This window comes from Schistosoma mansoni, chromosome 1 (assembly GCF_000237925.1).
Source record: "Schistosoma mansoni strain Puerto Rico chromosome 1, complete genome".
In the NCBI taxonomy this organism is placed as follows: Eukaryota; Metazoa; Platyhelminthes; class Trematoda; order Strigeidida; family Schistosomatidae; genus Schistosoma; species Schistosoma mansoni.
In genome coordinates this window covers 308,449-335,605 of record NC_031495.1, presented here as the reverse complement: position 1 = coordinate 335,605, position 27,157 = coordinate 308,449, and the positions used below count along the sequence as shown (strand labels likewise).

At 36.9% G+C, this 27,157-nt stretch overlaps 1 protein-coding gene across 1 annotated transcript in view; it reads right to left on the bottom strand.

Annotated features, from left to right (window-relative positions):
* Smp_160470 (putative tbc1 domain family member 2 (prostate antigen recognized and indentified by serex) (paris-1)) overlaps positions 1-27,157 on the bottom strand; it is a gene marked incomplete at both ends in the record, with an annotated part of 82,182 nt that overhangs the window by 6,165 nt on the left and 48,860 nt on the right. The window contains 8 exons of the mRNA XM_018792899.1: positions 11,651-11,726; positions 13,001-13,091; positions 16,249-16,505; positions 17,205-17,257; positions 18,727-18,844; positions 21,402-21,594; positions 22,737-22,870; positions 24,645-24,768. Of these exons, the coding sequence (XP_018647465.1) occupies positions 11,651-11,726; positions 13,001-13,091; positions 16,249-16,505; positions 17,205-17,257; positions 18,727-18,844; positions 21,402-21,594; positions 22,737-22,870; positions 24,645-24,768 (1,046 nt within the window). The remainder of the gene's footprint in view (positions 1-11,650; positions 11,727-13,000; positions 13,092-16,248; positions 16,506-17,204; positions 17,258-18,726; positions 18,845-21,401; positions 21,595-22,736; positions 22,871-24,644; positions 24,769-27,157) is intronic.

The window sequence follows — 27,157 nt, the reverse complement described above, 5'->3', positions numbered from 1 at the left end:
CTTTACTACTGCATTCTCTCATCTGGAGTCCATGATCACATTTCACTCTAGCAAAATGAGCTAGTATCAATTTAATCTAATAATTTGTCCTGCCTCCGTCAGTTCCACTACTAAATGTTAAGCATCGGTTATCGTTCATTTCCAAATGCCTTGCTGCTCCTCGGTTTCTTTTTTTCTCTTCAGAATCTTGCTCAGAGGGGGAAGCTATGCAACTTCTGATATCTGGAACAAGCTCGACGTAAGCGCTTTCCAAAGGTCATAGTTCTCAACAGGCGCTCCAGAAGTCTACTATATAACAACTACAAACTTAAAAAGCTGCATTACATAAATACTCAGGACGACCAAAATCCTAATACAATTTTTGTCGAGATCGGATCTGGTATGTAACGTGGACGCGATGCATACTGTGAACCAGTATATGTTGTAGCTTGTAGATCATGCCTGTAAAAATAGCGTGTATATATATGCGCCACACAGAACAATGAGAATGGGAAGAGAAAAAAGAAGGTAAGGGGCATATAAGAAAAAGGAAAAAAAGGACAGCAGCGACAACAACAGATTAGTGTGGCTTGGAAGATGCCCGCTTAGGTAGACTTGTTATGGCTTTACGAGAGCGTGACCTGGGTCAGGGGAAGTAGGGTTCGGACACATTGGATCCCTCTCGGAAACTGAGACGGGTGTGAATACATTTATCCCTATCTCCATGAGCCGTAGGTCGACCAGCATTGAGGTCGATGTTTGAACGTGATGTTGAGGCAACTATGTAGTTGTCTCGAATGCTAGTCTATGCCAGTATTGTTGCCAATAACTTATTTACTATGAGGGCCATCTGGTTAAGTGAGCTGTTTTGAGCAGAGCCGAAGTAGTTGGTTTGTATATTTCCTGGTAAAGAGTCGAGATATAATTCTCAAATGATTTCGAAATCAGCTGTCGTGGGTCCTGCAAGAAATTGCAGGTGCGTGAGGTGATGGCTCAGTTCAGCATCACCCATTGGGCAACGTGCGGATAAAGTTCTCGGTCGTTCTTCCCTTGAAGGGAGTAAATGTCCAAAGATTGCCTCCTTGAGACGATCGTAAACGTTAGGTACATTTGCATTGAGAACAACCTCAGGAACAGCAGCTATGTCATCCCCTAGTAGCGGTTCCAGAGCGGCATATTCTTGCCGTTGGTTCGTTATGCGGCGGATCTCGAATCGAGATTATAGTGCCGCGAACCAAACTTCTAGATCGTGGGGAATAAAGAAATCAGGCCGAAAATTGATTGGCTGTACCCATGAGTCTGCTATATTAATGCCACTGTTACCGTTATCCACCATACTGTGTTGTTGCCGGAATATTATATATTGAAAAATATTAATACGAATACGTGCAAAAAAAGTAGATAGTTAGATAATAGACCCACCGTGGCAATCTTCTTTGAAAAGTTTTCCACACGTTGAAACTTGTTTGAAATTTCGGGTCACTTGATTTAGTAGGCGTCGAGTCGCGATTGACTATGATCACTACTACAGGATGATTACGTGCCGGGGATTAGGTTGGATCCCTCCGTAATCCAAATATCAGAAGGCATTTGAAGGTTGTAATAAGATATATTTGTTGGCGATCTCGTAGTATCGAAAGAATACTGAGATCGTGCCAAAGCTTACAAGCGGAACTACCGAGCGCACTGCAGTTCGTGCAAGGTCACAGACAACGGAAGAATGTATGTTTTTGGTACACTTGAACAAACAGGTACAGTAAAACAATCACAGGTACAATCAATTTTAATAATAAATGTTTCCAATATATCAATCGCGTCCTCATCATAAAAGTAGGTCACTGCATATTCCTACAATTTGTCAATTCTTGTATATTACCTATTATCGTTTCCTGTTCTTCTTTATTTCATACAGGCTTTGGAAGGAAGGCTTTGCTTTATTGCTGAGAGTGCCGAACGCAGTTATTAGGGTATGTGGTGAAGCTTTTAGGACCATTGTTGATATGGTTGTGGAAAGACATCTGAAGTCTTCAAACTCTTCTCAGGTGTTTTCTTATCAGACACCAACTATCCACTTTATTCATATCTTGTTCCTAGTATGTCTTCTAGTAGAACGAGCTATCAATACATTAGAATCCATGAATGCAAATAAAAGTATAAAAGCTCTAGAATACCATACCTAGCAAATATACTCTGTGACGAACAGGCTGTTAGAGTTGATTTAGTCAATAACGTGTATTCTTAAACATGTTTCTAACTCCGAAAAGACATTTCATTTAATTCCAGATAGTTTTTCCACTTAATTTATCTTTATTAGTGTGCAGCTATTAGTTTCCTTCACCTTTTTTCTTTTTTGTGAAATAAGCTTGTTGAAATACCTTGTGCTGAGAATTCTATATTTTACCGAAAATGTAATATTGAATAAAGCTAGTAATAGTGATACAACTTTTTAGTTGATGTTATAAGACGAAAACGCATCGATCCCCGTAAGAAACTTCAGGTTCTGACAGTTCATTCGAACCATCATATGCACAGTATTTAAATCAACAACTCAGTAAACGATGTCTTTACTAATCTTTCATACAGATTTTCCAAAACACAAAGCCAGACTACAGTGAAAATACTATCCAACATTCAGTGGTGCATCGAATCATTACAAAAAGCCAACCAGTTTTGGCACATCCATTTCGATTTTGTACGAGCATACCATCATATCCCAATAGCATCCAAGGATATAACAAAATCAGCCATAATTGCTCATTTTGGTTTGTTCGAATTCCTGAGAATGCCATCCAGATTAAAGAGTGCCGCACAGACATTTCAAGGACTAATGGATGAGGTCATTGAAGATGTGGATTTTGTTTTCGTGTATATCAATGATATGTTATTAGCTAACAGTTCTCTCCACGAACGTACTGATTGTCAACATCAACTATTTGAAAAATTTCAAAAAATTTAATATAGTTGTTAATCCAACTAAATGTATTTTTGGAGTCAAAAGCTTTGATATTTTTAGGCCACTTGATCGACAAACACAGAATCAAAAGATTAGACGAAAAAATTGCAGTCATCAACAATTTCTCACAACCTGGTTCCTTGAATAAACTTCGACATGCCAAAACGTGCAAAGGAACCTTCGTCAATCAAGTGAACTCATTTGTCGTTATAACATTTATTTCATAAAATTTGCTGGCGTTTTGTTATTAACTATATCATCTTTGTTGCCAGTCAGTCAGTCAGCTACAACGTCGAACCTGGCATCTATATGTATCGGTCCAAGTTGCCATACCTCGTTAACACAACAAGATGAACACCGAATTCATAGAAGTAGTTAACTTAGTGGTGTTAATATATAAAAGAAAGGTTGTATATAAGGATATAGCACAGGAAGAAATACAGATATAAAGCAATTTTAATCTCAAAGTTTAAGAGAAGATAAAGAGTGCATACACCTACGTCATTGTGATCGATTCTGAGACATGTCACCTACAGTCTCCAACCATTGGTTACGATAGTCACGTGGACCCCAACCAAGTAATCTGCATCTGCCAACATGGCTCAGACTAGAAGTTAGTGACTTCAAACACTGATGCAACGTTTTGGTTTGACCGCCCCAAACTTTCTTCCAACCATCCCCAATACTAGTCAGTATTGTACGTCATGGTAATCAGTGTTCAGGCATACGTAACACGTGGTTCAACCATCTCAGTCGATGAAGATCCATGACCTCATCAACTGATTTACCATCATTCCCTAATACCCTGTGTCTAACCTCACTATTAACTCCGCCTGTAGCTCCTCTGGGGGTTACTGCCGGTCCCAAGCCCGGGTAAAGGAGGAGGGTTGGGTATGGGGTTAGCGACCCCATCCCGTAGAAAATCAACTCGCTAAAAATACGCTCACCAGAAAAAATGATTTAAACCATTCAAACTCTGCCCTGGGAGTAGAAGGAATAATTATGACGTCTCATGATGAAAGCCGAGTTCCTTCGGAAGTCATGAGGCCGATGCACCTTCTTACAACCAGAGCGACAATTTTTATAGGTACATGGAATGTCCGGACAATGTGAGAGACCGGAAGAGTCTTCCAAATTGCTGCAGAAATGAGAAAATACAAGCTGGAGGTGCTTGAAATCAGTGAAACACATTGGACGCAGGTTGGACAACAACGACTGTCTTCAGGAGAACTTCTGTTATACTCCGGTCATGAAGAAGAAAACGCCCCACATACACAAGAAGTTGCATTGATGCTGTCCAGAAAAGCACAAAATGCACTTATAGGATGGGAATCTCATGGACCAAGGATCATCAAATCCTCTTTCAAAACAAAGAGAGAGGGCATTACAATGAACGTCATCCAATGCTATGCGCCTACCAACGACTACGATGAAGACGTTAAAGACCAATTCTACGATAGGCTGCAGTCAATCTTCGAGAAGTGCCCAACCAAGGACCTGACCATTCTGGTGGGAGATTTCAATGCCAAGGTTGGAAAGGACAACACTGGATACGAAGACGTCATGGGACAACATGGACTGGGAGAAAAGAAAGAAAATGGTGAGAGATTTGCAAACCTATGTGCCTTCAATAAACTGGTCATAGGTGGCACCATATTCCCACACAAAAACATACACAAAGCCACTTGGATTTCACCGGATCACACTACACAGAATCAAATCGACCATATCTGCATCAACAAAAAGTTCAGGAGGACGATGGAGGATGTGAGAACCAGAAGAGGAGCTGATATAGCATCCGATCATCATTTGCTGGTCGCCAAGATGAAACTAAAACTCAAGAAGCACTGGACAACGGCGCGGACAATATCACAAAAGTTTAACACGGCCTTTCTTCGAGATGCAGACAAACTCAACAAATTCAACATAGTCCTCAGCAACAGGTTCCAGGCCTTTCATGATCTACTCAATGGAGAGGGAACTACCATGGAGAGCAGCTGGAAAGGTATCAAGGAGGCAATCGTTCCAACGTGTCAGGAGGTTCTGGGCCAAAAGAAGCACCACCACAAGGAATGGATCACTGTTGGTACACTGGATAAGATTGAAGAAAGGAGGAACAAGAAGGCAGCAATCAATATCAGCCGAACAAGAGCGGAGAAAGCCAAGTCACAAGCCGAATACACAGAGACAGAAAAGCAAGTGAAGAGGAGCATCAGAACCGACAAACGTAAATATGTGGAAGATTTAGCGATGACAGCGGAAGAGGCTGCAAGAGAGGGAAACATGAGACAACCGTATGATACAACAAAGAAACTTGCTGGAAATTACCGTAAGCCAGAAAGATCAGTGAAAAGCAAGGGAGGAAAAGTAATCACCGACATTGAAGAACAACGAAACAGGTGAGTAGAACATTTCAAAGAACTCTTAAGTCGACCAGCTCTACTGAACCCACCCAACATCGAAGCAGCACCCACGGACCTCCCAATCGATGTTGGCCCACCAACAATTGAAGAGATCAGCATGACCATTAGACAAATCAAGAGTGGCAAAGCAGCGGGAGCAGACAACATCCCGGCAGAGGCACTGAAAGTAAATGTAGCAGCAACTGCCAAGATACTCCACATTCTCTTCAGTAAGATTTGGGACGAAGAACATGTACCAACAGACTGGAAAAAAGGACTTCTCATCAAGATTCCAAAGAAAGGCGATCTCAGAAAGTGTGACAACTACAGGGGCATTACTCTTCTCTCAATACCAGGAAAAGTCTTCAACAGAGTATTGTTAAACAGGATGAAGGATTCCGTGGTCGCCCAACTTCGAGATCAACAAGCTGGATTTCGTAAGGATAGATCGTGCACAGATCAAATCGCAACTCTACGTATCATTGTGGAACAATCAATCGAATGGAATCCATCACTCTACATCAACTTCATCGACTACGAGAAGGCATTTGATAGCGTGGACAGGACGACACTATGGAGTCTTCTTCGACACTACGGCGTGCCTGAGAAGATAGTCAATATCATACGGAACTCCTATGATGAACTAAACTGCCAAATTGTCCACGGAGGACAACTCACCGACTCGTTTGAAGTAAAGACCGGTGTTAGGCAAGGTTGCTTACTCTCACCCTTTCTCTTTCTCCTGGTGATCGATTGGATCATGAAGACGTCAACATCTGGAGGAATGCACGGGATACAGTGGACAGGCAGGATGCAGCTTGACGATTTAGACTTCGCGGATGATCTGGCTCTTCTATCACAAACGCAACAACAAATGCAGGAGAAAACGACCAGTGTAGCAGCAGCCTCAGCAGCAGTAGGTCTCAATATAAACAAAGGGAAAAGCAAGACTCTCCGATACAATACAATATGCACCAATCCAATTACACTTGACGGAGAAGCTTTGGAGGATGTGGAAATCTTTACATATCTGGACAGCATCATTGATAAACATGGTGGATCAGATGCAGATGTGAAGGTGCGGATCGAAAAAGCAAGAGCAGCATATCTACAACTGAAGAACATCTGGAACTCAAAACAATTGTCAAACAACACCAAGATCAGAATTTTCAATATAAATGTGAAGACAATTCTACTGTATGGGGTGGAGATATGAAGAACTACGAAAGCCATTATCCAGAAGACACAAGTGTTTATTAACAGTTGTCTACGCAAGATACTTCGGATCCGATGGCCAGACACTATCAGCAACAAGTTACTGTGGGAGACAACAAACCAGATTCCAGCGGAGGAAGAAATCAGGAGGAAGCGCTGGAAGTGGATTGGGCACACTTTGAGGAAATCACCCAATTGTGTCACAAGACAAGCCCTCACATGGAATCCTGAAGGTCGAAGGAGAAGAGGAAGACCAAAGAACACATTACGCCGAGAAATAGAGACAGACATGAGAAGAATGAACAAGAACTGGATAGAACTAGAAAAGAAGGCCCAGGACAGAGTGGGTTGGAGAAAGCTGGTCGGCGGCCCATGCTCCATTGGGAATAACAGGCGAAAGTAAAAGTAAAAGTAAAAACCTCACTATTACTTACCCAGTGATCCCAGCAGATGTGAGCAATATTTCTAAGGCATCTGTGGTCAAATACTAGTAACTTGCCAGTATCTTCTACTCTTAATTTTTGTTGTATGTGTTATTTGTTACTATTTTGCTTTACTCATTACCAGACACTTCGGTTTTTAGTGTTAATCTTTTTGTGGTATATATTTAGTAATAATGTGTGTGTGTGTTATATCTTAAATAAGCTCTTTAACTGGAATCCGTCACAGTACATAATGTTGATATAAAATAATAAAATTTTTATATTCACTTTAATGGATCAATTCTAAATTCGGTGGAATTTATTGAAGCGTCTGTATTGTTATGTGTCATTTCTGCAGACTCAATCGTCTTTAATAGAGAACGTTCTAGTTAGATCACTGGATTCACTAGTTCGTATCATATACTACTATTATTATTATTGGTCTAATTATTATTACCATTAATTTATACGTGTACTACTGGAACATTGATTTTGTCTTTTTAGCAATATTTTTTTGTTACCTATTAAAAAGAATGAGAATGGTGTAAAATTATTGAAATTATGCTTAGAAGACGTTCTAAAAGTCCTGTGTTTTATTTCACTTATAATGTGGTGTGGGTTACTGATATCCACATAAGTAGTATATGGTGATGGTCGGGCATTGAATGTATTTCAGTAGAAGATCGATAAGAAGAGAACGGGAACGACACGCAATCGGTACGAAAATGAATGAACAATTATAATCGAAGACTATGGACGTATATTTGCAGAAGAAACAGTCAAATTGAGACAATTGATTGTTATTTTGCAAATCAACTATTCACTATATGCTTTTTATATTTTAATGAGATATTCTGTAATGTTGTGCTAAAATACATTCGATTGCCCCTACTCACGTGCTGTTCACTACATTAGTAGTGGGCCAGGTTTACAAAGTGTATGAAATAGTTGATATCTATCTTTCCAATACAATTTTAAGTTCTGTACTTGATATAAGTTTGAGGTAGGTATTACAATCAGATTTAGTTTTATTAACAAATATGAACTATATCTGAAGTTTTTAACGGTCAATTTTCGAGTGGAGATTTCAGTAATTTTATATGATTAAGATCATGAGTCAATTGAAGCTAGACCACTATCGAAAACCTGGAAACACTGGACGACCGTTTCGTCCTATTGTGGGACTCCTCAGCAGTGAGCATCCACGATCCCACCACGCAAGCGGGATTCGAACCCAGGACCTACCAGTCTCGCGCCAGAGAGCTTAACCGATAGACCACTGGGCATCCAACGGTGTTAATGTCTAACCTCAACCAATCCACGAAATTGTGCGACCAACTTCCATTGCTTCCAGGTTTCCCACGGTGCTCTAGCTTCAATTGACTCATGATCGCAACTATATAAAGTTTCAAATGTTTTATTGAGAACCTCGAATCTCATAGTCCGTTTACATTTCTTGAACAATTAGACTGAAATATAATATTCCTTAATTTCCTCACATTATTAAATAGATCGTGTAACATAGTCATTATAAAACATAATCAGTGATAATCTATCCTTATTCTTCTTTTGAACAACCTCACAGAACTATGTGGGTAAAGTATCCAAAAACATTGACTTCTTGAGGGAAAAGAGGCAAAAATGAATCTATAAGTTTTCCGATAACCATGCACTAGTTATCCACGAGCCATTCGATAAAAACGGACTCCAATTTCATAGTCGTCTACTTGATGAATACATACATATCAACGACAGTGAAATTCCGTTTTTGTAGTGTTACAGAAACCTTTCTTCATGCATTCTTATCACGTTAACAAAAGAAACGTAATCTAAATCTTCTACCAATGTGTTTTAAATTTTAGATTCCCGAAGTGATTTTCCTTCGTGTATCATTATTCATTGACTATAAACCTCCAGACAATCTATTTCTGTTTCTATGTTCTTTCTAATTACAATTCATTTCAACTTCAGTATCTTATCTCATCACATATTATGAAACCATTTTTTGAAACTTTGCATTCTTATTCTATCTTCCTAATGGATATTCATCATGTTAATTACATTTCAGTTTTTTTTAATATAAATAACATTTTACAGTTTCCATTCATTTTACCCCTTTGTTTCTATGTTCAATGAATTATTAATTTTACTAACAAATATATTGATTTATCAATTTGGAAAATAAAATAAAGATTTACCATTATACAACTTTATTTCTCAGTTCGCCCGTCGCCTTTACCCCCAAATGCCCTGGTACGGTCGAGAGTGGGAAGAGTCCGCTTTACCTCGAAAAATGCTCTCACATGGCCACGCGAAAATATAGCTTCTGCTAGGGAAGTCCTACTCACTGCCTTCTCGTGGCATTAGTGTTGTTTACAAAATTGAGAGGACGAAAAGCGAATGTCCGGCCCCTTAACCGGGTTGGTGGACACGGCTCGTCCACCTAGGGGAGTTTGAAAACCCTGATTCCAAACCAATGCTTTACATGGGCTCCAGTATCCTGAAAGAACAAATGGTGTATGAACCTATTGTAGGTCACCGGCTATTATGGGACTGCATCTCCTTACGATGATCCACTGCCTCGTGGACTAGGCCTTCAGATCAAAGGCTCGGGGTGTGGTCCGCTAAGAAAACCACCTGCTTCAGTTTGGGCAGGTGGGCTGTATCCCAGCCCTCACACAAATCAAACGAGATTTGTGAGGCGTATATTTATCTGGTGCTTTTTTGTACCAATATTTATGTGTTTAAATAAATAAATAAATAAATAATAATGTACAACTTTAAGAACGGACTCATCAGAAAGAGAATTTGTATACGAACCATGTTTTCTCGTCTCATAAATGATTTAACAATTAGTTAACAATGTTATGACTTGGATCATAGTTTGCAAAGATTATTTCTGTTCACAATTGATTGATCATTGGGTAGTGATAAATGTCATGCATGTCAAGTCCTTCTTAGTGCTGATCGAATGCTATCGATCAAGTTACAATGTGGCCACTAGTCTAGGTAGCTCGATACTGTGTGCACTATGTTGAGATATGATGGTGGTTGGAGATGGTCAACAGGAAACCCTGGATTCGGGTTACGTGTAGTTTTCTTACTTTCACCTTATTTCTATCTGTTGATCACTTGAAGCAATAACATCATTACACTATCATTAATGAATTAAAATTTTGTCATGTGACATAAAATCAAGAAAGATTATTAACTTAATCAATTAATAAAAATAAACAATAAGTATTATTGTTAATCTGTTACTAAGCTTGTTTAAAATTTACAATGTAAAATGTAATTGACAAGTGTGTCATTATATTGTTTCTCCATTAATGATCTCCTATGTTTATCGGACTATTTGACACTAAGCACGTGTTCAATGACCATTGATTATATTGTTTGATTAATTATCTACTCATTTTGCAAGCAAAGTGCATTTTAAACTTCACCCAGTTGCAGCAGCAAGTGACTAAAAAGAATCAATAGCCAAATAGATAATGTAATGACTTTTGAAGTGAACGGTACAAGGTTCAAGTCCCAGAGTAAACATCAACTTTGAGATGAAAGCACATTCAGCTAACGAGTTCTGAATAGGAAAAAACGTGCGTCATACTGGATTCCACTGTTAGCCCCCTATCAATCTTTGCTTTAAAACCTTATGACTAAAGGCTATAATCGAGGAAGTCCGCACATATGCCAACAAGGGAGACTGACCAGTTGCAGTTCTAAACATCAATGAAAAAGATTCAAACAAACAACATCAAGTGAATTTTAGGTATTTTTTTTCCTAAAAATTTATATTCTTGTAATGAAAATTAAAAGAAATCAATTAAATTATTATAAATAAAGGTACAGAATATGAAATAAACAAAAACAAAAAACAACAAAACCCCAATAAACCATTGAAATTGATAAGATACTACTCATTAGTAGTTTACTCATTTTTTTTCTTAAAAACAAAGAAGAAGAATAAAAAGAAGAGAAAAAAATTAAGCAACCGGGTAAAATACATTTTTTGGAAATTTATATATTTATAATAATATTGATTTTTAATTCATTTTCATAATATAAAAAAAATTATAAAAAAAAATATGTACAATAGTTGTCATGCTGGATACAAAAAATAAAAAAAAAAGAAAACAAACCATAGTGAGTTTGTGATTATTATTTAAAATAGAAAAAATATTTTTCTAATGTGCGTGTGTATGTGTGTGTTCGTGTGCGTGTGTGTGTCTCAATAGTAGATTGATTTGTTAAAAAACATAATTATATAACAAATAAGAAGATGAACAAAAATATTTAAAGGATAATAGTAGTAGTAGTAGTTGTTGTTGTAGTTGTAGTAGTAGGAGTAGTAGGAGTAGTGGAAGTAGTAGTGGAAGTAGTAGTAGTAGTAGTAGCAGTAGTAGTAGTTGTAGTTGTAGTAGTAGGAGTAGTAGGAGTAGTGGAAGTAGTAGTGGAAGTAGTAGTAGTAGTAGTAGTAGCAGTAGTAGTAGTTGTAGTTGTAGTAGTAGGAGTAGTAGGAGTAGTAGTGGAAGTAGTAGTAGTAGTAGTAATAGTAGTATTAGTAGTAGTAGTAGTTTTGTGTGAATAATTTTTAATAATAATAAAATTACAAATAAAGTTTTAATTATTCATAATAATTGATTTTTTATTATGCATTTGTAAACATAAACTATTACGCATATAAGCTGGTAATCTAAGTGAATGACTTTCACGATCAAATACATAAATTGGTTCATTTGTCCAAATGGAACCCTAGAAAATAAAATGAAAAATATGTCAGTGTAAAGATAATGACACACACTAAGATGAAACGATCGTCCAGTACTTCTAGGTTAACCATGGTGGTATAGCTTCCATTGACTCATGATTTCAACTATTAAATTATTGAAATCTCCACGAAACCCCCTTCTGATACATAATAATTCACAAATATATATATTATTTGTTATGATATGGTTGAGAGGACTCAATTGAGAAACGTAGAGAATTGGTCATATGTTGTTTCATTTTGAAGTGTAACCTTCAAGAATCAATGGTTATCTTGAATAAGCTAAGAATAATGTTATTGAATATGATAGTAAATAAATTGATTATTGAACTCATATATTCATGCTAATCGGTCAAAAAATGGTAAAGATTGCTTTATTGTTCACTTTACATTGATCAGAAGGGGTTTTGTGGAGAATTTAGTATGTTTCATAGTTGAAAGCATGAGTCAATTGAAGCTACACAACCATGGAAAACCTGGAAACACTGGACGGCCAACTTGTCCTATTATGGGAGTGGCAGTGCGCATCCACGATCCTGCACTCGTGAGATTCGAACCCAGGACCTACCAGTCTCGAGCCGGAGCCCTTAACCGATAGACCAGTCAGCCAGTATCAAACAGTGTTAATGTCTAACTTCAACCACTTTATATTGGTCATTACATTCTACATTCATTATATTTTGTTACTTCTTGTACTCCAAGAAAAGTAAAGACAAAGGAGTAATTTGTAAACAAAAAACTGTTTATGAGATAAGGAGTGATCGAAGGTTTACACTTCAATGCTACTATCTATACAGCTTTAGAATACATCTACTTTATATACTGGTTAATAAGTCTTGTTATTGTGTCAAATGTTCAGTCTAGTTGAATTTGTATTCGTTCTCGTTCGTATCAAAAGAATCCTCATGAATAGAATTTACTTCAGACTAACCAGGAATCCAGGTATCGTAATGATTTTTTTGAACAAGATTTGAATATTTACATTATAGTATTCGACCTAAAAATTTGGGCGCGAGATTCACTCACCCATTTGGATGAATAGAATTTTGGGATTATAGCTGATATCAGTTTCTTAATAAAAACCCTAAATCTAATTCCTAACGTTAAATCATAATTATAATTCCTCACACAATAACTTTTTAATCATCATTTGGTCCTTGTTATTAGATGGACACTTTCAAAATCAGTCTAGCTCCACTTAAAGGTCGTTCATAAATTGTAATCTCATTGAATAAAGTAGACACTCCTTTAAACTTACATTATTATTATCACGTTTCCATTTAAGTACAGCATCATCATCATTGAAATAGGTTGAACATGAAATGATCAGTATATGACTATCTGTAATTCTGAATATTTTTTTTTCAATAAAAAGGATAATAAAATGCTGAATAAGTTTGTATATCATAAGTTTGAATGAAGTTAACAATGATTCTTTCAATTAAAATATAATTCACCTCCAACCACCATCTTATCTCAATATATAGTGCACACAGTGTCGAGCCACCTAGACTAGTAGCCACATTGCCACTTGATCGATAGCATTCGATCAACACTAAGACAGGCTTGACACGCATGACATTGATCACCACCCAGTGATCAATCAATTGTGATTGCATCTCAGTCCTACAGGAGGTCGATCGCGGCCCGAATAGCTCAGTGGTAACGTCTCTGACTGTGAAGCTGAGTGATACGGGATCGAATCCATCAGGGAACACCAGTTCCCTCAAGATTACAGGTACACCTTGCTGACGAGTGCCAAGTAGCACGAAACCCGGATCCAGGGTTTTCTGTTGACTACCTCCAACCACCATCTTATCTCAATATAGTGCACGCAGTGTCGAGCCACCTAGACTAGTGGCCACATTGCCACTTGATCGATAGCATTCGATCAACACTAAAGAAGGACTTGACACGTATGACATTGATCAACACTCAGTGATCAATCAATTGTGATTATATAATTCGTTTATGTTAGATGATTGGAGACTACGCTATCCTAAAAGATAAATCAATTAGCTTTAAATCAGTAAATTAAAACATATAGCCGATTATTCAATAAACCAGTTAGATTTAAAACCATTAATATATGTAACCTTTCATTACTGTGATATGTGCTACTGATGTCAACAGATATAAGTAGTACATATCACCAATCGAAAGTGAAATGTTTAGCAGTAGAACGTTCGGAAGATCAAAGAAAAGAGAACGATAACAGAGAGTGAAGGAATAGCAAAGTTTGATGGACATTTTGCAAATGAAGTATTTATTGTGTGGCTCTCAGATTTTACTAAGAGATTCTGTAATTTTCTATTCAACTACATTCGATAGTCCCCGCTTGTATTCTCCTTCACTACAATAGTTGTAGGGGACGATAGTTAAGGTGGTGTAAACCAATTTATTGCTTTATGCAAAATTATACAGTGTTTACGTAAAATATGAAAATTATACATTAAATAAATTCATTTAGTATTGTTTGTTTGAATTTTCTCATCGATGTGTTAGGACTGCAACTGGTCAGTCTCTAATTGGCATATAGGCATACTGTGCGTATTGCCTCTATATAGCCTAAATTCACAAGCATGATAAGCAAAGATGGATAGTGGCTAGCAGTGGAATCCAGTTTGACGCGCGTTTCGTCGTATTCGGGACTCGTCAGCTAGATGTACCTGCATCTGAGAGTTGATGTTCACTCTGGGACTCGAACCCAGTACCTTTCGCTTCAAACGCCATAGCGTTATCCACTCGGCCACTGAGTCCTGATAGCCGTACCTGATAGATGCAGGTACATCCAGCTGACGAATCCCTAATAGGATGAAACGCGCGTCTAAACTGGATTCCACTGCTAGCCACTATCCATCTCTGCTTACTATACATTAAATACATTATTTGCACATTTTTCTTCAGTTATCATGTACATAGTGCTTTATTCTTCACATCCAGTTGTTATTCCAGTTCCTCTCTGTTTCCTTCGCTATTCTCTCCGTTTCATTCTTCTACTGCCAAATATCCCACTTTTAACTGGTACCATAATTTACTTATACCTGTCAGCATAAGTAACATAACACCACATCACCAGTTCGTGTTTTAGATTTTATGAGGTAAGTTTCCTATGTCGCTATGACAACTTAAAGCAATATTTTTACATGCCAAGAACTATATTGTTTATGGGTAGCTGTAATAGTAAAATTAAATAATGTTTCTATTCAGTGTGTAATTTCTCGCTAGTGGTAAGTTCATGAAGTTAGAAACTTATTGAACAAACTGTATGAGAATGTACAAGGTTTATAGAATCATCTAAATGGTTTTTTCAAGTACTATCATTTTTATCAGAAGTAGTTTTGTGTAGATTTAGTATTTTCACAGTTGAAAGCATGAGTCCATTGAAGCTAGACCACAGTCGAAAACCTGGAAGTAATGGACGGCCGTTTCGTCCTATCATGGGACTCCTCAGCAGTGCGCATCCACGATCCCGCTTCGCGAGCGAGTTTCGAACCCAGGACCTACCAGTCTAGCGCCAGAGCACTTAACTGATAGATCACGGAGCCGGTATCCAACGGTGTTAATGTCTAACTTCGACTGATCCACGAAGTTGAGCAACCATCCACCAATCGTCTTCAGTGAGGTCCTATCTCACGACAAACGTGGTTTGCACTCCACTGGTCACTGCTTCTCACTAGAACTCCTGGATTTACCTCTCGAAGTCAGTCACTAGTGAGCCTATGATTATTATTATTATTATCGAAATGGGTTTTGTGGAGATTTCAGGATTTTCATAGTTGAAAGCATGAGTCAATTGAAGCTACACAACCATGGAAAACCTGGAAACACTGGACGGCCAACTCGTCCTATTATGGGACTCCTCAGCAGTGCACATCCAAGAACCTGCGCCCGCGAGATTCAAACCCAGGACCTACCAGTCTCGCACCAGAGCCCTTAACCGATAGACCAATGAGCTGGCATCCAGGAGCTCTAGTGAGAAGCAGTGACCAGTGGAGTGCAAACCACGTTTGTCGTGAGATAGGAACTCACTGAAGACAATTGGTGGATGGTTGCTCAACTTCGTGGATCAGTCGAAGTTAGACATTAACACCGTTGGATGCCAGCTCAGTGGTCTATCGGTTAAGTGCTCTGGCGCGAGATTGGTAGATCCTGGTTCCGAATCTCTCGAGTGCGGGATAGTGGATGCGCACTGCTGAGGAGTCCCATAATAGAACGAAACAGCCGTCCAGTGCTTCCAGATTTTCCATGGTGGTCTAGCTTCAATGGACTCATGATTTCAACTATGAAACATACTAAATCTCCACAAAACCCCTTCTGATAATTGAAACATTTGACAAACTTTTCAGGGGGTGAATACTCAGCAACAAATCGCTGTTAATTTCAATCTAAACACTAAGGTAATGAAACGATGTGTCGGTTACTCAATCTAATGATTTGACAAACTCATCAATTATCAAATGTTTATATGAAAGGGTAAAAGAATACTTATATCATTTATCTTACTTTTTCATAACTAAAAATCGTATAGGAGTTTCAGCTACTTTGCTACGTACAATTTTTTGTAATTCATAGATATAATTGGAATTAATTGCATGTTCTAAAATTAATGAATTCTGACGTAATGGATAAAATAGGGGTTCTGGATCTTTATCTGGTATATGACTAACATCAGGATTTGATGGACAACGAGTAGATTTCAATAAAGTTTTACGTGTTGTTTCACCAATCAGTTGTAATTCATCTTTTAATGACGTTGAACGCTACAATATTGGAATAATGGATTTGATATTTAGAGAAAAATAAAAACAAAGAAAATATCAACTTTACTTGGTCTATCAATAGGGCACTTGATTAAGATCTTGGGTTCGATTTAACGGTGGATTGATGGGTGATGTCTTTTTAACTCCTGGCATGTCAGGACTCCACCAGTTATGATTTGGTCACGAGACCTATAGGTCTTGGATTAGATCCCTAGTGGAGTCTTCGGTGAGTTATACTGAGAATTCTAAAATTAGGATGAAAACTCTGTCCTATGTTCTCCAGTTTCCAACTGGTTCCATGATGTGATGAATACAAACTGAGGCTGGAAGAAATATTGATTAGTTCAGTGTTTGTACATTTATGCAATCTTAGTTTTAAATTAAATTCATTTAGTATTGTTTGTTTGAATCTTCCCATCGATGATAACGCGATGGCGTTTGAAGTGAGGGTACTGGGTTCGAGTCCCAGAGTGAACATCAACTCTGAGATGCAGGTACATCCAGCTGACGAGTCCCAAATAGGATGAAACCCGCGTCCTGGATTCAACCGCTAGCCACTATCCATCCCTGCTTAGTTTTAAATTGTTTGCTTCTTTTAATTCTCAAAATATACATTCTCTTCAATTTTGTATTTGCTTCAGCATCAAACTCATCAGTTTATTCAATGAAAACCCATAATTCTCAAAGGATAAAACTTACTTTATGTCTGGTCATTTGAATAGTACCTTCCAAACTTTTTTTCTTTTCTGTTTCTAGGAAAAAGTATGAGTAAAAGATCATTTGAGTATTGATCTACTGTTAATCTCAACTTAGAAACTTCAATAGAAAACATCCATTCATATTCATTTAGTATTGTTTGTTTGAATCTTCTCATCAATGTGTTAGGACTGTCACTGGTCAGTCTCTAATTGGCATATATGCATACTGTGCGTATTGCCTCGATATAGCCTTAATTCACAAGCATAGTTACATCCAGCTGACGAGTCTCAAATTGGACGAAACGTGCGTCATACTGGATTCCACTGCTAGCCACTATCCATCTTTGTTTACAATCCATTGATATGTTTATATAGGTAACAATATGATGTGGTTGATTTTGAAATCAATGTATTCGACAATTAAATAATGAGATGAACGTTTCTGTAGTACATATTTCGAATTCTATTGCAATATGCCTTTCAAAATCATATAGAATTGAAAATCGATTCATTCTGTAGGTACTTGGAAATGAGTTTGTACGAGCTAATGATACAATCTAGTTGCTCAAATCAAAGTAAAGGGAGTGTGGCTCAGCACTGGGACCTTGTGGCTGAAAGTCGAACGACTTTTCATTTATTGGATTTGACAAGTTCATTTAATTAAAGGAAGATATTTTAGTGGAGAAAATTTCCTTTTTCCATGAGATCAGTTTCTAAAACTTTACAGTCCTATTTATAGCACTTAGTAAACAAATATCCAAGCACTAGTCTGCTTGGTTATCTAAGGGGGTATACAGATCAATGGATAGCTGAGTGCTTGAACATATAGTCAATTCAGGTCGCACATTACCACATGAATTCGCGTTCACAATCCTTTACAAAATAAATTGAATTAGCTTAAAAAAAGGTTTCGATCATGAATTTATACACAGCTGAGGCTATAGCAATTCACTATTTCAAGCCCGTACATCGTGTACAGAAGAGTCATGTTCAATTCCTTATTCTCTCGTGGTCTAAGTAGGTCTTCGAATGAAGTTACCTCTATCTTTTATTTCATAGATTAGTCATTTTTATTACTTTCCAAAGCTACTATGCAACGTGAGCCCCGTGATAAGTGCTGATTGCTTTATTAAATGACTTAACTTTTCCTTATTCAGTGTTGATAAACATTAATTACAATGAAATAATACCCTTTCATTTATGGATTATTACTTGAAATACCTGAAGGGTTTTTGATAATCATGACTATATTTTGCAACCCCACTTCCTTTTCATGGACCTTTATCTAAATAAATTTGACTAAATCTAATAGTTGAATTCATGAGTCAATTCGAGATAGACCATTATGAAAAACCTGCAAGCACCGGACGGCCGTTTCGTTCTAGTACGAGTCTCCTCAGCAGAGAGTATTTACGACCCCTCACTCGGGATTCGAACCCGGGACTTATCGGTCTCGCGCGCAAACGCTTAATGAATTAAATATCCTTATTTTCTTTTGTTTTAACTTTAAAAATCAAACTTACTTTGATAAGTATGAATTTGATAAACTAAAACTTCACCCATTCCTGTACCGATCCATAATGTATTATCATATGGAAGTATTACAGTGACTCGTTGAGGATTAAATGTATACTCTTCTTCCTGTATAAAAATATTCATATTAAAAGTGTGAATATTTCAGTTGAATATCATAAAATTACTTATAATTATAATCAAAGTTCATATGATTATTATTTTGATTACCAACAAATATATTAGTATAAGCAATGATAAATAGTGGCTAGCAGTGGAATCCAGGACACATGTTTCGTCCTATTTTGGACTCTTCAGCTGAATATAACTGCATCTCAGAGTTGATATCCACTCCGGGACTCGAACTCAGTATCATTCTCTTCAAACGCTATCATGTGATCCACTTAGCTTCTGAGTTATGATAGCCCATTTTCTTTTGCATTGGGGTGAAGTTTAAATTCACTTGGTATTGTTTAATTGAATCTTCCCACTGATGTTTAGGACTAAATTCCAAGCGAAGATGAATGGTGGCTAGCAGTGGGTTAAGGCAATACGCATACTATGCATATATACCAATAAGAGACTGATCGACTGCAGTTCTAAACAACAATGGGAAGATTCAAGTAAACAATACCAAGTGCATTTAAATATTTCAGTAGTGTAGTTAATTTCATAGAAATATTACAATAATGACTCTCATAGCATATTTTTGGCATTAACCTCACATAAATAGTTTACATTTGAAGTTACTTAGGATATGAATAACATGAGCTTTAGAGCAATTGAGAAAAAAATGCTAGACAATTGTTTTGTCCTTATTTCGTATTTATCAACGATGTTCATGCACGGTTCAACACTAAAACAAACTCAGTAAATTTTTGTCTTGTTCTTAAAACTGAAACCCTGAGATCGTGGGATTAGTATGAATCCTGGGTGTATGGAATATACTCCGTTATGAAAATGAATGATATTCATAGTGTTCCTTTAGTTGACTGAAATTGAACTTGTGGATCATATAATTTTCATTCAGGAGTCTAATTGATCTTTTTTTCGTCCCAAATCCCAAAGATCCTTGATTTTAGGACAAATATATCATATATGTTGACTACTGGTAAGTCTGAAACAAATACATGATGACTTAATTTTGCCTTCTAACTTTCAAAAAACAAGTTGCTTCTATCAAACATGAAATGCAATCATTTCCTTCAAAAGAGGTAAATCTAATAACCTAGTGAGTAAACGATATATAATAATCATTCAGTAGGTTAAGCTTGAACCACTCTGTTGTATTACATAATACAATATGCTGTTTATGCACTGGTCCTCTAGTAATTTGGTTATTGATTCGGTATCAAATCAGTAACAATCTAGCAAGCAATTTGTCAGCAGTAATTATGCGTTAAAAATTTGTAAACCATAGAACCTCTTGTTTATTATTCTAATAAATCGCATCAGATGTAATCTAAAGTAATAATACTGAGCAGAACTCGACAATGAAAATAGAGACCTTGTATCGAGATCCTTATCCGACAAACATTGTAAACCTGGAAGCGCTGAAATACTGTCTAATCGTAACATGAGACTCCTCGGTAGTACGCAGCCATGATCCCATCACTTGGTATTATACCCAGGACATACAGTATCACCCGCGAACGCCAAACCTCTGTACCATTGAGCTGGAATCCAGTGATGAACAATGTTAACTTCAACCAATGTGCGATATTGCGTGACTATATTCTATTGCCTTAATCGGGTACCGTTCTCACTCGCAATACAGGTGAGTTTCATTACTCACAGCTTCTCCGTAGAACTCCGAAAATTTTCTAAGATAGTGAAAAATTTTATTGGGTTTGAGCTAAAATAATCTGTGTGATGATATTTCACATGGAGAATAAGTGTTTTGGCAGTGACATATTTTATCGACTGATTGAAATAATAGTCCTTTAACTACTGATCCATTGCCCTAAAATGATAACAATTAACTGGAGATGACGACTCGTAGTTACTAATCTAGAAGTGAATGTATCATATCACAACAAATGGTGTAATCAACAGGGACTTCTAGAGGTAAGCATATCTACAATCTTAAGGCAGCTTTTCTTTTCCATGAGATTCAAGTCAGTGTCATCCACGAGTGCATCAAATGACTCATATAAGCCAGGGTAATCTTGCACTGGTTTTCAGGTGAACCAGACACCATCCAGACTTTCACGCGGCAACCCAAACAGTACAGCTCAATCCCGTTTAACAGGAGAGCCAGACACTGCCCAAGCTTAGCCCAAGCAGTACAGCTCAATCCCGCCCTATAGGAGAACCAGACACTATAAAGGCTTCAACGTTACAATCCGAACAGCTCAGCCAAATCCTGTGGCGCAACCGCTCAGGTACCAAACACCCTGGTGGACCAATCAAATGACTCTACGTAGATTTATTTAAGGAAGCAGCTGACCTACCGTTGAAGTGAAGTATGTACATCAATAGATTACCTAGTAGCGACTAATATCATTTTTATCATTTGGTTGCAAACGAATCTTATCAATCAACCTTTGAACTGGCCAGTAATTTAAACGACTCAATATATAACAAAGTTATGAATTGAACCATACCCTAACACAAAGAATTAGATCAGAGCATGACTAAATCTTGTGTGTAACTTCATATCAAAATAAATATATACACAACTTACTGGTCTCCGACTCAAATAAGTTTCATTAACAATATTGAATAAAAGTATACGTATCAATCTATCTGGATCCCATAATTCAATCACTGAACTACCACGTACTGCAATCCAAACACCATTATCACCAAGGCATATTTTTAATATTACATCTAATGGATTATTAGATATACTGATTTGTTTATAATAATCCATTGTTCTAAATATCATATTGTGTTTCGAATAAAAAAAGACAATACAGAACCATTAACTGTAATCAGTTCAGTACAATCATTTAAGGATACCTACTAAACAATTGAATACTACATAAATGGTACATATCCTTCCATGTCAAATAAGTGTTACTTGATGCTGAAGTTTGAATAGAACATTCGAAGTTAGTCAGCTACGTTTACTCGTATTCTAAATAGGCAGACTAGGAGCAGAAAGAGTTACGAGGGTCATTCATCGTCAAAAGAACTAGTGAATATACTGGTCATGCAAAGATCACTATTATTGTTGAAGTAAAACGAACTCATCATTATTAGACTCAATAGTTTAATGATTCTGTGGTGCATGCTACTTATATCTGTCGACATAAGTAGCGTATAACTCCAAATAGAAGTGGAGCATTTGTTACCAGAAGACTGATGAGATCGAATAGAAGAGAACGCGAACAGATAATAATTGTAAAACCAATGAAGGAACGACGAAGATTGATAGATGATTTGCAAATGTAGTATTTAATCTATGCTCTTCTCATTTTATGAAAAACGCTCTGCGATGTCGAGTTCACAATTAGTCGATCTTGTAAATTTACTTGCTTGAATATATTCATCTAGTAAATTGTCAATAAGAAGCTCACATTTTAGGCCACAGAACGATCTAGTATGGTCCGTTGATCGAGACAAAGGTTTTTGTTCATTGATTTCATTATTGAAATAGTTTAATGAATAATTTTAGATAAAAAAGAATGGGTCAATTAAAGCTAGACCACCATGGAAAACCTGAAAGCACTGAACGGCCGTTTCATCCTAGTATGGTGCTGGTGAACAGCAAGCATCTACGACCCGTCGCACGAGACTCTAACCCGGGACCCTCGGTCTCGCGGGCGAACGCTTAACCTCTAGATCACTAAGTTGGTATCCAACGGTTATAATGTCCGATTTCAATCAATCCAAAAAATTGCGCCACTGTCCAACATTGTCTTCAATGAGTTACTATCTCACAACATTAGTCAAGTGCTTCCAGGTTTGTCATGGTGGTCCAGCTCTAATCGACTCCTGAATTCAACCATTAAATCACTATAATATCCAGAAAAACCCTTTTGTTATTTAAAAATGTTAATTTCATAAAACTCACTTAGCATGAAAAATAAATATAGAACTTCCACTTGCACACCATAGTTGACTCTTTGCCAGTAGTACAGATGATATTGGAATAAAACTAATAGTAATATAATAGATGGAGTCACGTGGTTCTTCAAAACCAATATTCTAAATTTTGGCATAATTTTTTTTGAAAACAGATCAAAATAGAGATCATCCAATGAAGAGATTCAATGGAGTTGAGGATTTCAAATTAAAATCAAGTTCAACCAATCATCTGTCATGTAATATGCATTCGTATTGTCATTCATAGAATGTTTAACAAATTACATTATAGATGTGGCTATACTTCGGATTTAAGTAATATTGTAGTGAACAAGAACACAGGTGGGGAACAATTGAACGTATGTGACGCGAAAATCATAGACTATCTCACTAAAATCTGACAATCATACAGTAAACAGTTAATTTGCAAACTATTACAGTCAGTCAGTCAGCTATAACGTCGAACCTGGCATCTATATGTATCGGTCCAAGTTCCCATACCTCGTTAACACAACAAGATGAACACCGAATTCATAGAAGTAGTTAACTTAGTGGTGTTAATATATAAAAGAAAGGTTGTATATAAGGATATAGTACAGGAAGAAATACAGATATAAAGCAATTTTAATCTCAAGGTTTAAGAGAAGATAAAGAGTGCATACACCTACGCCATTGTGATCGATTCTGAGACATGTCACTTACAGTCTCCAACCATTGGTTACGATAGTCACGTGGACCCCAACCAAGTAATCTGCATCTGCCAACATGGCTCAGACTAGAAGTTAGTGACTTCAAACACTGATGCCACGTTTTGGTTTGGCCGCCCCAAACTCTCTTCCAACCATATGTCTCAATCTTCACGGTTCCTTCTGCAAATATCAGTCCATGTTCTCTGATTTTTATTGTTCATGCATTTTCATACCAATTGCATTTCGTTTCCATTCTTTCCTTATCAATCTTCTAGTGAAATACATTCTATGCCTGACGATCACCATATACTACTTATGTGGATATAAGTAACCCATACCACAATATGTGGATTTATCAGTATTATTGTTATCATTTCAATGAGTAAAAAGAAAATGATCTCAAAAATTTCGCAATTACTTATAGATTAATTTATCAGTAATGTTAATTAGTCAAAGAAACGTTATTAGCCATCTTATCTACGATGCATCATGAGGTCTGTAACTTACTAAACAACTTTGGATACATAAATTATATGAATATAATAAGACCACCATGGAAAACCTGGAAGCACTGGACGGTTGTTTCGTCTTAGTATGGGACTTATCAGCAGTGCGCATCTACGATTCCACCTCGCGAGATTCGAACCCAGGACCTATCAGTCTCACGCTCGAGCACCTAACATGTAGACAATTGGGCCGGTATCCAACGGTGTTAATGTCTAACTTCAACCAATTCACGAAGTTTCACCACCGTCCACCGTTGACTTCTATGAGTTACTATCTCACAACAACTCCATTGGTTACGTCTTCTCACAAGAACTCCAGAAAATATCTCTTGTAGATAGTCACTAATGAGTATATAATGATTGTAGTCAGAAAGGGTTGTTGTGGATATTATAGTAATTTAATAGTTGAATTCATGAGTTAATCTAAGCTAGAACACCATGAAAAACCTGGAGGCACTGGATGGTCATTTCGTCCTAGAGTGAGACTCTTCAGGAGTGTACTCCTATAATTCTGCACATGGAAGCCGAGTCCACGACTTTCAGTCTCTTTAAAGAACGTTTAATATCAAGAGGTTAGGGTAAAACAGCTGTCCAGAGCTTCCAGATTTTCAATGATAATCTAGCTTAGATCAACTCATGAATTCAAGTAATAATATAAATTTTGATTGAAAAAAAAAATATCATAAAATCAAAATCACATACTTCAATAACAACTAATTCACCATTTGTCAAACCAGCATATACTTTATTAGTATGATCATGTAAAAAGTATGCAAATGTTATATCACTGACACTGTCATGAATTGGAATTTGCCAAATTTTTGAACTGTATTAAAAATAGGCATTAGAAAACAATGTTATATATTAGGACTTTCTTTTTAAATCAAAACATACTCAATCATTATTAAATGAGAACTGTTTATTCATCATGTTTTTGATTTTGTTCATTATTAGTTTACTCAAATGAAACAACATAATGATCTTACTATTTATGGTAAGCAAGTATGGATAGTGACAAGCAGTAGAATTCATCACGCACGTTTCGTCTTTTTCGGGACTCGTCAGCTAGATGTACCTGCGTCTCAGAGTTGATATCCACTCTGGGACTCGAATCCAGTACCATTCGCTTCAAACACGATCGCGTTATCCACTCGGACACTGAATCCTGATAGCCACTTGCTTGTGCAATGGGGTGAAGTTTAAATTCCTTAGTATTGTTTGTTTGAATCTTCCCATTGATGTGTTCGAGTCCCAGAGTGAACATCAACTCTGAGATGCAGGTACATCCAGCTGACGAGTCCGAAATAGGATGAAACGCGCGTCCTGGATTCTACTGCTAGCCACTATCCATCTTTGCTTACCATGCTTGTGAATTTAGGCTATATAGAGGCAATACGCACAGTATGCCTATATGCCAATTAGAGACTGACCAGTTCCAGTTCTCAAACATCAATGGGAAAATTGAAGCAAAACAATACCAAGCAATTTGATCTTACTATTTGTTTCTTGATAAAATACTGATAAACATTACTCTGCCGTATGATTTGTTAACAGCAAGACTATATTTTATGGACGATCTTTGAACGAGACTTGAGTGACTTTGAGAAAAATATTAGCTAATCAGGTAACAGTATAGAGTGAAAATGTATTATACAAAACCAAAGAATTAAAGTGGATAAACTTCTTTTACATGATCAAAGAACTTGTCAGGGTTATAAGTTCAAAGGTTGTAAAATCGTAATGCATAAGTTAGAGGAACTTATCCATATGACTCCATAATAGTCGGTCTTTGAAGTGAATACTCTTTCAACATCAACCACATAGCTTCAGTATTGTTTGTGTGTACACTGGTTGCGTAAGCTTACCATTTTTATTACTCATATATCTCTACAAAACTCATACCACTAAACAGATGAAGCTTCAGTAACATCTGCAAATAATGCAGTCAATGTTATTTGTGCCTTTATTATACAGTTCGCAACAATTATTATAATTTGTCTTAGTCTCAATTCGGATCGAGTGTAAAATGTTCCTATTCTATCATATTTCTTCCTCCAACTTATATTACACCGAAAGATATCATCATGGTAGTCTGGACAAGGTCTACAAGTCATTTAATTACCACAATTACAAATAAAGGAACATTTTAGTAGTTCCATCTATTGTAGACGCTTAATTCTCACGTCTTCTCTAAAATCCTCTGTGAACCGATCATATATGAGCATCAGGTACTGAAACTGGCGCCGTGACCTTGAAATCCCTCAAACTCTTCTGATTGGCTCATCCATAAATTATAGTCTTGCCTTGTAAACTTGATGATACTCAGTTTAGTAGCTTACATTTGAGTTTGATAATATTGAAGGATAAAACGGTAAAACTATAATTTATGGACGAACCAATCTGATTTAGGATAACACGTCTCGGATTTTGACACGAAATTCATTCACCCGTTTGGTTATGTATTATTTTGTCCTTTTAGCTGATGTCATTTCTCGATGGGAACTCTAAATCTAAATCCTAACCCTTACCATTAACTGTAGATCATAATCCTTATTCTTCACATTACTTTATAACCCTCCTTTGGCTCCAGTAGTTTGGTGGATATTCTCAAGGTCACTTTAGCTTCGCTCAAAGGTATTCCATAAATTATAGTCTCATCAATAAAAATGTTGCAGTGAATGAAGACTTGGTGTAGATAACCAAAGAGACAGTAGTTCCAGAACGTAACTTAACCAGATAACTAAGGAAATGATCATTAAGCCGTTCAGCATTCGATGTTGATCTTTTTCAAAGACAACTCTATAGTTGTTCATTAGAGAAGTGCATTTACATCGTTTAAGTGTCCTCCCATACTTCAGTCATCTCGTAGAGGTTGGTATTATGTCAAGCCCATATAAGTTATTTTATCCTCTAGACAGACCATTCTGCTCATTCTTCACAAGCCGCATTTTTATCCTGTCACTTATTCGCTTATTAATCCTGATCATTTTTTATGTGATTGCTTGTATGCTAATTACTTATCCCATCGATCATGTGTCTGTAATTTATTTTTGTTTGACCACAAATATCAGTTAACGCTTGATGAAATTGAGTTGGCTTACTCGCCTTCAGCGTACGTTATCTTGTCTAGTTTCACTCTTTCCTCTTGTCTTCCTTCGCTTCGTTTCCCCAATTCTCTATTCAGATCAATGATTGTGTGAAATATACCTATTCAA